This window comes from Rhincodon typus, chromosome 33, assembly GCF_021869965.1.
Source record: "Rhincodon typus isolate 14 chromosome 33, sRhiTyp1.1, whole genome shotgun sequence".
Lineage (NCBI taxonomy): Eukaryota > Metazoa > Chordata > Chondrichthyes > Orectolobiformes > Rhincodontidae > Rhincodon > Rhincodon typus.
In genome coordinates this window covers 13,849,919-13,865,125 of record NC_063364.1, presented here as the reverse complement: position 1 = coordinate 13,865,125, position 15,207 = coordinate 13,849,919, and the positions used below count along the sequence as shown (strand labels likewise).

Genomic DNA, 15,207 nt, shown 5'->3' with positions numbered 1-15,207 from the left:
TTATCCCTGATTAAATGTAAACCTTTGTTTAAAAAAAAGGACTTCTCAAAAAATATATTCAGTTAAGCAATTGCTAGCAAAGGTAAGAACGTAAAGTACATAGTTTGCACAACAAATTTCTGTATTCACAGACTCAGTGGTTAATTCTGGTCTGTAAACCATCTATTTCTCAAGCTTTCAGCACTAGCTGGTTATTGCTTTGAAACTTTGAGCAGTGGTAAAACGTAATTCAAGCACAACGTCAATTTACAAATAAATTATTTTAGAAAGAAGATACTTTTTTCAGCCTCTTTCTACTTAATATTGCAATTAAACTGATGGGTATTTTGAAAAATTAGATATGAGTAACAGTGTACAACATTAGATTTCTCATCAAAGTACCAAGGTAGTAATGGTTGACATTACCCAAACAGATACAGAGGGATCAATGGTGCTTTTGTATCTAAGCAAAGAATGGAACAAGAAATAAATATGTTATTACGAATCGGAAACAGATTAAAATACTTGTATCAAAGCCAGATTTTAAGTTCTAATGTGCTGAGTATCCAAGTCTTTAAACAGTTAAGTATTGTACAATTTCCTACACAACATACGAAATAAAAGAGATGTAGAGCTCTCAACATTTTACCAGAATAGTCAAATCATTAATTATTTGAAACCTAATTACGGTAGAGTGTATGCTGTACAAATCAGTAAGACCCTTTCCTTGTCTAAGTAGAGTACTTTTAGCAAAGATGAACTATTAATCCTTGTGTTGTAAATGAACGTTGTAAATTGTCTTGAATGCAAGTGAAAATAATCAAGAGTTAGTGTTTGTCAGGGTAACAATTATCACCTACTTCTTTTACAAAGGTAGTTCATTCCACACAATTAACATGAGATGACAGAAACGCTTTCACAGTACAACAAATCCAAAAAGGATAGAAAATCCAGAAAGTAAAAGAAAGCTTACGGGATAAACAGGAGTTACCATTTCTGTGTAATATTGTAACATAAAAGCACACGGCTACTTACAGATTCAGGTTTTCAGACAGTAACAAAAATCTGAGTTCATTTCTATCATACTTGTTCAATTTTCAGACTAAAACCTAACTTCTGGGAACTTGGCTTTCAGGGGGCAGTTAATAGCAAGCTTCCCCTTTTTTTTGTTTATATTTCTCCCACATCTTCCCACCCTGAACACCAATTGCGGTCTCAAGTCTGTGGGGAAATCTTTTCTCTCTCACTGCCAGCAGGATGCTGAATACACCAGTTAGCAGTGCACATAAGCTACCTGACTGATGCCATCCTCCTTTCCTACATCCGTGTATCTGAACTCAGAAACTCAGTAGAAGAATTCAAATCTGAGTCTTGCCATCAGGTGCCCAATACATTGCACATTATATTTAACTTCTGACTATGGTTAGGTTCCCCTATGCACTTTAGTAAGTGTTACGTTTAAATTATTTCTATAGTTTTAGCACAAGTACCTGCAGAAAGAATCCTCTCTTCCATTTCTGCTACTTGTTGTCTATATGCTTTGCAAGCAGCTTGTTTGAATGTGGGTCTTATTTTGACCTTCTTTGGAACTTCAGGACATTCCTCCGGGATGGTTTGATTTTTAGATTCTTCTGATACACCCTGACGTTCATGCCGTTTGGGTTCTGCTGAGATGACAGCCGGGGGCTCTATCTCTTCATCATTGCTGGTCTCATAAGGGACCTCATAATTGTCTCCTTGTAAATCTGGGGCCATAAGTTCTTCCAGAGGCTCAGGTGATAACATCTGCTCATCACTTGATTTGGGAAATGTTTTATTTTCCAGTTTTGCAAGCACTTCCTCCATCACCTCAACATAATCCATTTCGTTTTCCCCTGCTTGCTCACTGTTCTCATCTTCCTCAGCTCTGTAATAATAGGGTTCACAGTACAAGTCTGAATCAAGGGTAGCACATGATTCACCTGCTGTGGATTGAGACAAAGTCCTGAACCGTCCCAAAAAATTACCTCTTTTCCCATCTTCACTCAGACTTTGGGTACTTCTAGAGTCCATTTTATTCCAAACAACCTCTAAGGCAGACTTAGCACGTTGAAGTGATGATCCAAATTTTTGGAAGCTGAATCCTGTATCCGAGAGGTCAATACTCAGGCGGCTATGCCAGGATTTAGCTGGCACCTCCATTGATTCAGTGTCACTAGGAAGTTCACTCTGACTACGACATCTTAGCGAATATCTATTTTGATACTGATAATTATCACTAGAATATGAATCGTGATAGGGGTCATATGTGCTTTCCCACGGATTTTGAGGTTCTCTATCAAAACCAGAACATTCTGACATGTCAAGAGTTGTTTCATATGTTTCTTCTTCGTATCCTTGGCCAACAGCCTGGTAATTTGCATCAAAGTCTGTAGTATAGTCTAAGATATTTTGCTCCGATGGGCTATTTAATTCAGATGTAAAGACATGCTGTGAGGTGTCTAGACCAGAGTCTGTGCCTTGTTCTAAATGTTGCCATTCTTTCCATGGTGAAAGGTCACCTTGCAAGGACAGCTGTGAGTCACTGTAATGACTTCTATCACCAGAAACACACAGTATTCCATTGCTCATGCCACTATCAGCGGTCTCTGTGTTCTCTACTTCATTTTGTTCCATATGATGTTGATCTTCATAGTCATACTGCTGATTACTTACATTGTTAGCCCAGGTAGCTGCTGACTCTTCCTTATCTCTTAACCAAATGTCTTTTTCTGAAGATGACACAACTGAGGCACCATCAGCTCTGATAAAGTACTGATTGTCTGTAAAATCTTCACAGTAAGATATTGACTGGCAGAGTTTAGAAAAATCAGATTCTGATCGGCTCAGTTTGGTTGTAGAGTAATCGGTTTGGAGCCATGAGGGGGTCATTTCATTGTAGTAAGGTTCTAGCTGTTTCTGGGTCTCTTCGAATGGAGATGAGTGAAGGCTGTCATCAGTACACAACTGCGTGGAGTCTGAATATGAGCTGCAAACTACAGTTCTGTCAATGCTAACAATGTTGTGACATTCTGCACCTAATTTTGAAGCAATGGACACTTTCTCAAAAACTGCTTTGGAACTCAATTCAAAACTGTGACTATTATGGTCCTCCTCCTGATCTTTGTCACTCAATTCAGGTGATGTCAACCCATCACCTCTGGGCTCCTCCTCTGTGGTTGCTAACTTCATATTCATACTTTCGTACGTCTGGGATTTTGATGGAAGTGAAAATTCTTTTCTGTCCTTCAGATCATAAAAAATCTCTGTAGAAATCCCAATGCCTGAACCTTTCAACTTATAACATTTTTTAAGAATTAAGTCTCTGTTTTGGGGACTGTCAAAATATACAAGAATGGGGCGAGGCTTGGCATTGGCACAGTCTCTTTGTTGCCCTAATCTGTGCACAAGTTCAATCTGAACAGTTTTTCGTGCATCTGTAAGCCCTAGCTTCTCTTCTATAATTTCATAAATTGTGTTTTCTGTGTTTTCATGCAATTCTTCAGGTACGTTAATAAATCGTAGGCTTACATTGTTTCCTTGATAGTTAATTTGTCTTATATAATCATGAATATCTCTGGTTTCTCTTCTGGACTGCACAAACCCAGAGCGCAATTGTTCAATTTCTGTTTGCACCACTTCCACGCTACTGGAAATTTCATCAATGGACTCTTTCAGGGCATTTACATGTCCGCGTAGCTCACATAACTCAGTTTCTATTTGACTGATCCCCTGAAGCTCCTTAAAGATCATTTCCATGACATCATGAGTTTGACTAATGCAACCAGTCGAACTGAACGCGGGTTCTAGTCCACTCTTTTGCTGCAGACGTCCTGTTCTGTCCAGGGATTTGCTTCGAAAGCCAAGAGATTTCTTCCACGTGCTCATTTCTGTATCTGAGGAAATACACTCCTGACTTTTCTTCCACTTGCGAAGCTTACGCAACGCACCAAGTCTTAGTAACGTACGATCTGCATCTGAGCTTCCATCAGATGCAGCCAAACTGCTGACACTTTTCCTATTTCTCCTTACTGGCATCGTGTGCGACTTATGATCTTTTATTTTCTGTGAAACACTTACTTCGTTCAATAATTCAGAGGTACCACTATCAACAGACCACAACTCTGGACACAAGTTGTCATTATTTGATGAGCTAATATCTTTTTTCAGCCCGTTCGCTATAGCCACTCTGTAACTCAACGTAGGAGAAAGTGAATATTCTGTTTTTCTTTCCTTGTCTTCAACAGATAAGTTATGGGCAGATTGACACTTAGCTATTCTTTTGACAGTGGTTTTCAGATTTGTTGAGAACTTTTGATTTCGTGCCGAATTAGATTGCAGGTGTTTTTGTACTTTCTTATCTAGATTACTCTCTTTTTTCCTTGTCGTATTTGCTGGTTTCTTAGTAAACATTCCTTTGTAAAACTTTAAAAGGTAGACCTGGAGTAGATTCTTCAAAAAGGAAGAAATCATAGGGAAAGGCAACAAGTATCACTGATTCCAGTCAAAAACCAGGGCAGTTGCAATCAAGTCAGCCATACATTTCTCAGAATGAGTGTGTCACTTTCAGCAAAAGACACATTAACAGCTTCAAACCGTTATGTCCTATTTCTTAGCAAGTAGATAGCATTAATAGGCTGTGAAAGATTTATGCAGATAATTGTCAGAACGCAATCAGAACGTATTTGTGTCAGAAGCTGCTAAAAGTCCTGGGGAAAGGGCAACAGCACTGAACAAGGTGGGGATCCCATGTCTGTCCCTGTTATAGAAAAGAAGATATTAGCATTGAACTACACAAAATTTTCAACAATTCTGTTTTAGCATTCAAAGCGAACAACAATATATTATGTTAGCAAACAATTAACTGGTTATTGCTACTAAAACACAAACATACATAAACTTATTAATTGGCCTTTTATAGTCATATTTTGCAGTAACAATCAAAAGTAAAAAAAACTGCTTGTTATTTGTGGAAACAGTGCAATGTAATTTAACTGAAAAAAATGGTACATTACTGTTCCTCTTTTTATTATAAATGGTCTCCAAGCTGATGTGTAGTAGGAAAGCTCAGCATGTAGCACTGCATTTTTTTTCATTTATGTGCCTTCACTCTATCCCTATCTCACAACAGATTTTATCATCACTATGTACAGGTAATTTTCTAAAATTATCTACACAAATTTGACTTATTGAACATGGCAATTCTTTTTTTTTGAAATGAACAACGTATTATAATAGATTTCATATTTATGTCATTCATTATAGTTTTGTAGTTACACTTAACACAGTTTGCCAATAGTGCCTTGACAAACCTGTCCCTTTCAGTCAGAATGAACTGTAAGGAGCACCAATGTTTCTTATTTCAATTTCTTCATTTGAACTGTGAACATTAAGAACACTATAGGAGGAAACTAGCTATGAAGAATTACCAAGATAAACAGTGTGGGGAGCTGAACAAACAACCCTAAATTTAGATAAACTACATGCTTATCGAAGTTCTCAGCTTCAGCATTCCAAATTAGTGGTTGGATTTTCGTCATTAAGGTAGGTAGCAGGGATATAGAAATTCCCGGTTCAGCCAGCCTGTCTCAAGAGAATAACGGGAACTCGATATGTGCTCTTGGCTCAGAGCTAAGACATCCATTAGACTTTAGAAAAGTAGAAAATAGTGAATTAATTACTTTTTTTAAAAAGAAAAAATGCTAGTGTCACTATAGGGTCAATTGGTTCTATACAGTGAGGAATGGACATGAAAGTGCCATAGCTTGATATGGAGGGTATGAAGGGGTCATGGGAGCTGCGTGGGAGATCACAGTTTGGCATGACGAGGATTGGTAAGAACATTTTAGTTTACCTTTCCAAAGGTTTCCTCACCCAGACTATGATTTGCGATACCTCCAAGGCACCATGCACTACAAATCCTTTAAAGTTGACTCAACACCATTAAAGTTATAGAGGACATAGCAGGTGGCAGTCCCGACTATGAAACCAGCCAGGTTAAGGATGGAGACTGTGAAATTATGAGCCACGCCAGCCTGCACCCTGAAACCAGCACCAAAAATCAGAAAACTTCAATATGTGGCCAGAAATCCCAGAATCGGAGCTTGGCTGCCATTTTCACCCCTTCGCAAAGTTTCCCCAATTCCATGGAAATCCAGCCCAATGTCTCATATTTTCAACCTCATACTTTCTCCAATTTAAAGAAAACATCACAGTTCCTCTCCCCCAGTGACCCAAAAGAATCTGTAAAATGCTAAGATTTCAATCTGTTTATTTACTTTGAAATCTGTTTCTCAGTTGTACGTTGTTAGTTTTTGCATTGCCAAACTGAAATGAGTGCTCAGCTCCTCTCCATGCAATGTAGCTTTTGTTTATTACCTGAAGGATGAATGTGTTGTCAGTTTTAAGTTACAGTTAGCCTCACAAGAGAAGATTTATCAAAAAGGTGTATTACATATTGTTTAGCAATCTCAGGGTTGCGAAGGGAAATATTCTCAATGTATGTTATTTTCACTTTTGACAGAAAATAAAAGGAAACTACTTGATTCATGGAAGTACAAACTTTCACATTTCGATTGCCACACAAAATGCGAAAGTGCATCATGGGTAGAATCTGGGTGAATGATTGAGCAACTTCTTGAGCTCACTACTTTTGTAAATTTTCATCACATTACTAAAACAAACATTAATATTCCCATGAAAATGCAATTTAAATATCTGGTGCAGTGGTAAACATTTAAAAACACTATGAACTGAAATAAATCATGGTTTTAATGTTATTTTTTCCATCACATTAATTTAATTTATAAATTCCCAACTTCACTTCCTTATAAAGGATCTTTAAAGGCATTTACTTTCTTGTTTCCTCCTTTATTTGGACACCCAACATTGATTTTGGCAATGAAGTTGTGGGCCCAATTTCAATACCAGCCGAATAACAACATTAAAGTCAAGGTCATTGATCAAGCAAACCTCAAAGTCGCAAAATCCAACTTGGGTACATTCTGGGTGTAATAGAATTTACCTTCTGTTGAATAAACAATTTCAGTAGGACAGTGGTGGCGTCCCTGCCCCTAAGCCAGAAGACCCAGGTTCAAGTCCCACCTGCTCGAGAGGTATGTCATTACATCTCAGAACAGGTCGTTTAGAAAATATTTAAACTATCTCAGTCTAACTGTTGACAACTGCGAGAGCTCTCATTGATGTGGTCAGGGTTGATTATACAAAAAAAACCAAATGGAACAGCATGATTCCAAGAATCCTTTTACGGAGACAAAACGCTAGAAAAAACAAATCAGTCTGATCATAAAATGAGAGAAATATTTAGCAACTTCCCCCTAACATCTAGACTGGCAAAAAGTTATGGTTTTATATTTTAAAAATCCTATTGTGAATCATTTATTCTATGTCCTTCTGCAGTTATCTCTGTTTCCACAGAACACCTTGCAGGAGAGGGCAGTCTTTTTTGTAATGGTAAAATGCAATGCTCCACATTGGGTCTCTTCACTACACAGCAGCACATTAACCCTAGAATTGAGTCTGCTGCTAAAATATCAACGTTAACAAAGGATTTATGTCTCTTTTATTAATAAACATAAATCATAACTGCTGTTTTGTGCCACAGAAAAAAAGTAGCTGATAAAAATCACACAAAACATAAATTTTAATTCTTTTCTTTAGAGATATCATTCAAGTTTCAGAACATTACATCGTCTGAGTTGCTTTTACTCAGAGTCAAACGAGGTTAATAAAAAGTCGTACTTCAGTGAATTGTTTAACTGGTAATTGTGCACAATTGCATGAAAGGAAAATGATTGCGTGTGGGGAAATGTGTCAATGCTAAGATGATGCCACCAATGTTTTGATAAAAAGGGAAGCGATGTGTCATGGTTGTACTTGACATGATGGTGTTCATTTGCATATGATTATGCATCAAGACTAGGAATAATACTCTATTATTACTTTCTAGTGCCGTGTTATCCTCTGTAGCAAGTAAGTAATACTGCATGAACTACAGACTTCTTTCAAGGCTGCTAATGCTGCCATATGACTGACTAATGTTGCTTCATTGCCACAAAGCTGGCCTTAGCTTCTTTTACGGCATCATGCTATATCCCACAGCACTGGCTAAATTCATAACTAAACGTGGGTTTGAAAGTCAGATCATCCTATCAGAGTCATAACCTGGGGGTGGGAAGTGTCCAATGCTTCTACACCAGACCATTCTCATATTGTTCTCATTTCAATCTCACATTTGGAAACATTTATAGAAGAAACAACAGAGATCTCTTTGTAAAAGCATACATGAGCATTTTTAATACATGAAGCCTTTCTTGAAAATTTCTACAGAGCTATGAAGGACCAACCCAGTAAAGTCAGCATCCCCTTTATTATAAGTTATGCTCTAACATAATGAAGAAGCTGCACAGATAGTAGTAACCTTTGTGAGTTACTGAAGCCTGTGACATCTTGATTTTCATCACTCTTAATTACAAAATGAACTGGTAGGATTTTGTGCGGGTTTTGTGGGAAGTGATTTCAAATCACTTCAAGCATTAAAGCACATTATTACAGGGTAAACTCGGGTGTATTAAGATGTGCCTCAAACTGAAATTACCAACTCGTCACTATTCTTACCACTAAAAGTGTTATCAATTGGTAAAACTAAATAGGGCTTTCATTTTATTTACCTGTCTCAGTTGAGAGATACTTACATCACTGAGGTAATCCTTATTATTTTTTGCAACCCTGGGGAAATTTAACATAATGTTAAAACATTGAATTATAAGCATAACAGAAGTTTGTTGCTTTGAGTCCATGCATGGTTTAAAACAACTTAGCTACTTTAAATTTGTGTAAATTGTCATTAATTAATCATTCAATCTATAAAAACAGATTCTATCCTACTATCAAAATGTACTATTGTCTGTCAATTTACAACAAAATTGAGATTTGTTCCTCTTCTAACAAAGTGGTCATCAAAAATAATTTCTATCCTAGGAGGTACATAATCAAAGCAAACCACCATAGACCAAGTGAGCCCTGCACAGTGTATGAAGAATGGTTTGGCTTACAATGCTGTCATCAAGAATTTAATTTCCAACATAAATTTAAATTGAATTCTACACATGCAATTAATATCATTGTCAGTCAATTCATAGTCTCTTAAGTTCAGGTGTGAGATAGCAAACTTCAGGACTAAATCACTGCTTAACGCCTGACTGTAACTCTTAAGGACAAGGTTATTCCAGCAGCAGCATGGGATGAAGCAAGTTGAAAGAGTTGAAAACTAGGGAGAACCTACAAAGATGGCACACCAAACCAGAGAGTTTGTTTCAAGGTTGTTGGAGGCCTTTGTGTAAGAGATGCATATGGGGAGTCAGGCAGAGAGTTGAAGAAATTATTTTCCTTCAGAGTTAAAAAGCATGTAAGGGTTGAGAAGACAATGGGAGAAGTAGGCAATGATGGCCAGTGCATACAATCTGACCCCAAGAACTTGGATGTAGCTCAGAAAAAAAGTCTAATGACTTTACATTAGTGATCAAGGTGGGTGAAAGCATCTTCACATGCTATTGGCCTTACACGTGGATCCATTCATCATGGTGCTTCGATTATCCATCAACCTCTATCAGTCTTGGCCCATGATATTCTGTTATGTCACACTGCCATTACTTCAGTAAATCTTTAAGAGACATGCTCAAGATATCATCATTGCACAATAGCATGTGACCGGAGATTGAAAGGCCTCATACTCCTTCTTACCTCAGATCGCTTGAAGCATGACACTCTACTGGAAGACTGCTTCTCTGAACATCTTAGTATTGGACTAAACCCTCACATACCTGAGAAATGTAATACACAAAATAATAAGATGGAATAAATGCCTGGTAGATTCTTCAACACCACAATATCTATGCCCAGCATTGCCATATCAGGCCAATACGTTGAATTATAAGCATGTCATATTGTTTTTTGTAAAGCACAACAGAAGTTTGTTGCTTTAAGTCCATGCATGGTTTAAAATAACTTAGCTACTTTAAAGGATGTAGTAGGAACTGCCGATGCTGGAGTCTGAGATAACAAGGTGTGGAGCTGGAGGAACACAGCGGGCCAGGCAGCAGCAGAGGAGCAGGAAAGCTGACATTTTGGGTCTGCACCCTGAAGAAGGAACTTGTAAGGTTATCCTGCACTTTGGCAGGAAGAATAGAGGAGTGAGTATTACTTAAATGGAAAAAGACTGCAGAAAGCTACAGGACATAGATTTAAGAGTCCTCATGCATGGATCATGACAAGCTAGCACCTTAGCTCAGCAGGCAATAGGGAAGGCAATCGGAATTTGGTCTTTATTTCAAAGGTAATAGAATATGTAAATAGTGCAGTCTTGCTAAAACTATACAAGGCAATGGGTTAGACCACAACTAGACTATGGTGAACAGTTTTGCTTTCCCTATCAAAGGAAAGATATATGGGCATTGGAGACAGCCCAGAGAATATTCATGAGGAAGATCTCTGTTATGGAAGGATTTTCTTATGCTGAGAGGTTGAGTCAGTTAGCTTGTACTGATTGGAGTTTAGTCAGATGAGAGGAAACTTTACTGAAACACAAGATTATTGGAGTCTTGATGGGATAGATGCTGGGGCAGTGAAATTATGCCCTCTGGTTTAGACTCTCCCACAAAAAGTAACAGAACAAGTGGTCACCCATTTAAGACAGAGATGAAGAGGATTTTGTTTTCTCTCTCAGAGGATAGTGAATGTGTGAAATCCTTTACCACAAAGAGGCTGGGTCATTAAGTACATTCAAGGCTAAGATAGACAGATTTCTAATCAGTAAGGGAAGAGAGGGTTATGGGGAGAAAGATATTGAGGATCATCAGATCAATCATGACCTGATTGCATAGTGGAGCAGACTTGATGGGCCAAATGGCTTTCTTCTGCCCCTATGTCTTGTGGTCTTACGCAGAGAGAGATCATACAGGTTATACTGCAGTGGAATCAGTTTCCAACTACAATGGAGTGCCACTGCTTTTGTTTTAAATTTCAGATTTTCCAGCATCCATGGTAACTTTGCTTTTGATTGAAAGAAGTGCTAATGGGCACTGCGCACCCTGCTGGGTGGGACCAGCACGCAAGTTAGAACAGAAAGGGCCTTTTTTTATTCATTCGCAGTGTGTTGTTGGTCAGGCCAGCATTTATTGCCCATCCCTAAATGCTATTCGTTGCAATTAGAGAGAAATTTGAGTAGCTTGCATGGCCATTTCATTTGTGGCAGCTCTTATTTCAAAATCATGGTCAAAAGGATTTTGCGATGGGCTGTAGGTGAAGGGTAACCTGATTGGAACTGTTGAAAAACAGGGATCTAGTGTTTACTTCACACTGAATGGTATGCTCACAGACAGTCCATATGGAATGTCAGCTGCTTCCTTTCTTTCTTCCTCCTCTTCCTTACGTACTCCTTGAATCACAACGGCAAGAGCTGCGTCCTCACAAAGACAAGGTTGATAGAAGTTTATAAGATTGTGAATGGCATGGATAGAGTGGAAAGCGTGAGGCTTTTTCTCAGGGTGGAGGAGTCAATTACTAGGGGAGAGGTTCAAGGTGCGGGGGGGTCATGGCGTGGGGAGTTTAAAAGAAATCTGTGAGGTAAGTTTTTCACACAAAGGGTGGTGAGTGCCTGGAATGCGCTGGTGGTGGAAGCAGACACACCAGCAGCATTCAAGATGCACGCGGACGAATACATAAATAGGAAGGGAACAGAGAGATACGGATCCTGCAAGTGAAGATAATTTTCATACGGAAGGGCAAAATGTGGCAGCGCAGGCTTGGAGGGTCGAAGGGCCTGTTCCTGTGCTGTACACTGCAGTGATTTGCAACAGTTTGTTTCCAACAAGGTGTTTCACCTGGCGCAACAATGCTTAGGTCACCTCCTGTAACTTAAGAAACTGTGGATATTGTGGTACTGAAGAATCTAACTGATATTTATTACAACAAATTATGTACAAATACTACATTGCTCAGACACATAAGTGGCTGAGCTAATATCAAGCCATTCAAATGCAATAGAGGAGTACGCTTTTAGAGAACGCTTCCTGTAGAATGTCATGCTTCAAACAAACCAATGGAGATGGGTGTGAGACCATTCTCTCCTTAGGTCACATACGAAAGTACAGTGATACTACTTCTTGTAGGCAGTCTGACACAATGACTGTAAGACATATTATGTCAGTGGTTGAAACAAACTATCAAGCATTAAATACTTGTTCCAGTGAGAACAGGAGGATACCTCCTGAATGGTTGAGGCAGCATTGCTTCCACTTCCCAATTACTTGGTCAATGACATTCCTTGTCTGAGCATTACTCGGATACATGTGTACTGGTGTTTGGATTGTGGACAAGAGTCATTAACTAGATGTAGAGTGGATGGCCTTTGTCATCTAGAAACCACTCACTACTTTTATCTGGTACAAGAAAGCTTATTGGAACAACAGACTGATGCAAGGTGAATGCATTGTGACTGCTACCAGGACTGTGGGCATTCGCCAACAGAATGTGCTGCACATGGTCACACACTCAATGCGAGTGGTAACATTTGTGGTTTCATTATGTGTCATGGTTGGGAGTGCTCCTGGTGTGTCTCAGGTGTACAGACAAAGGCAGTGCCTAGCAGACATGTGCACGCTCCTCCTGCTTCCCCTTGTTCAGAGAAAAGTCTGGAAGTTCCCTCTCTTGGCATACAGAATGTCCACCACACCTTGATGCTGCAATTGAAAGATGAACTGCAGGACGTTAGCTCTGCTCAGAAGCTGAGGATCTGCTGCCAAGAAACTGCAGACTTCTGTTACCAGCTCCTTGGTGAATCACGGACACCTAACACACTGGTCCTGCAGGGTGGAGAAGTGCCCTGGAAGAAGCTTCCTCTTGGGAGTCCGTCTTGCCATCCTTCCCTTCTTCTGCTGATGAGTTTGCCTCTTTGTTACCACTGCATCACCTCTGACTTATACTGCAACCTAATGGCCCTTAGCTTTAGGCAGCACGGTACCACAGTGGTTAGCACTGCTGCCTCACAATGCCAGGGACCTGGATTCCATTCCAGTCTTGGGAGACTGTCTGTGTGGAGTTTGCACATTCTCCCCATGTCTACATGGGTTTCCTCCAGGTGCTCTAGTTTCCTCCCACAGTCCAAAGACGTGCAGGTTAGGTGGATTGGCCATGCTAAATTGCCCATAGTGTCCAGAGAGGTGCAGGCTAGGTGGGTTAACTATGGTAAATGTGGGGTTAGGGGGATAGAGTTGGATGCTCTTCAGAGAGTTGGTGCAGATTCAATGGGCCAAATGATATCTAATTGTACTGTAGAGATTTTATGATTCTCGTGGGGAGCGCTACTACAGTCCTGATGATTCAGAGGAAGTGATGTGCTCAGAATCCAGCATTAACTCTCAATTCACAAACTCAAACAGTGACTATAGAAACTTATCAGCGACTAACCTGCAAGTTGTGGAAGATCCCTTAAAATTGTGCTGCTCAATGTATGTTCAGCTGTGAATGTTTAAGTGAGGGTGTTACTAAGAATGACAAACTCCGTAATGGTGAGTCTGGCATCACATCAGCATTAGACAGGAACATCAAAAATGCCTACTCTGCATGCATCTGGCATGCACATGAAATGCCCAATGCTAATGCCCATGCTAATGCCCACACTAAGCTGCTGTTTGGCTGCAGGCCATTCCCGAAGTTGGCAGAAGCTGTACATTTGCCACCAGAGCTTTGGCTGCAAGAATCCAAACTTGACAACCATACCATTTTGTGTTGTCATCTTCACACATCCTGCCAATCAAGAACAGGATGAGATTGTTGTCGAGTTCTTTCTGATATCTTCAACCCCTTCAGACATAGCCACATTCTCAACTGAAGAAATTGCATGGGGATAAGATCCCGATGAGAGGGATGAGTATGGTTAAAATGTTTCTCTGCAACATACTTGTTCACAAGCCAAAATCCAAGTGTTACCCACTTCCAACACATATCTCCAGGAACGAAGGCTTATATCAAGAAACAGTTTGTGATCTGAGCCGCTGCCAGATTGTCTTGCTGTAACTGTAAGCTCTTGAAAATAAGACTGTTTAATTCTCAACATGCTGTGAACTGAATTTGAACTCTTGTACATCCATGTTAAATGCTCCAATTAAAGTCACAGTAGAAATTATTATTGGTGGAAATATATGAACCAAACTTGAAGTAAATGCTACACATGTTGCCTAACCACGTCCCACCTTCACTTCTCTGAACAGTACAAATGCTAAAGTAGTCACTGGAACCAGACTTTCATCTTCATTACCTGGACTATTTGCTCATGGAGCTAATCACCTGCTCTTTAGAGAATCTGCTTGGTTTTCATTCTACTGATTTCAAAGGAGTAGTTTCATTAAGTTTCATATAAAAAGAAAGGTGGTCCGTTCTCTCTCTGAAGATGAGAATTTGTCCATGCATTTTTCTTCAACATGGAAGGTCTACTCTTTACACTAATTTAAACACCACAATGAATTATTTTGATGTGCTTTACCATTTTAATATTCATTAAACAAGTGTGCAAATGCTGCCTCTTAATTGTTTTTTTTTCCTTCAGCTGGCAAATTCCCAAGTTCGCAAAGAAAGGTAAAAGATTGCTGAGATAGTGACATCATTCCATCATCGACTCAGCCTGATATGACTTGTTGTAAAATCACTTTTAGTTGAGAGGGAGAAATGGTAAACTAACAACTTAATCACACAGTCAAAGTTCATACTCTAGCACTTATAACATGGAACAGCAGGAACTTTCCTCAGCAGTTAATACAGCAGCATTGTAGCCAAGATCCAATGCTGTCTAAAAACTGAGTTGATAAATCCCTCTAAATTGTGGAAAGTCCATCAAACTAGGAAGGTTTCTTCAATCATCAGAAGGAAAAAATATTGTGTAAACATATATTAAAATAGATTTATAATTTTCCTTGCTCAAATTGTGCAAGATACAGGATTTCAGCATTCCTCGGGTATACAAGATTTAATAGTCCAAATGTAGACTTATATATACCAGCTATTAGTTCTTAAACTTCACAGCAAGCTCAAAGGAATGAAATGAAGGTTTTATTTTGTATAAAGACTTGAGGGAACCGTGATGCTGTGCCTTGATTTACATGCTATAGCTCACATGGCATCTTGTTCTGATTAAAC

The 15,207-nt window shown here is 39.1% G+C and overlaps 1 protein-coding gene across 4 annotated transcripts in view; it reads right to left on the bottom strand.

Moving 5' to 3' along the window:
• Window positions 1-15,207, bottom strand: part of LOC109926673 (protein unc-13 homolog C-like) — a 537,669-nt gene that overhangs the window by 316,851 nt on the left and 205,611 nt on the right. For 2 of the 4 annotated variants that reach the window (XM_048616074.1, XM_048616072.1), the window contains exon 1: window positions 1,470-4,470. The exons of the other annotated variants lie outside the window; for them this stretch is intronic. In XM_048616074.1, the coding sequence (XP_048472031.1) occupies window positions 1,470-4,470 (3,001 nt within the window). Of the gene's footprint in view, window positions 1-1,469; window positions 4,471-15,207 lie in introns of those variants that run through there. 4 annotated transcript variants of the gene reach the window in all.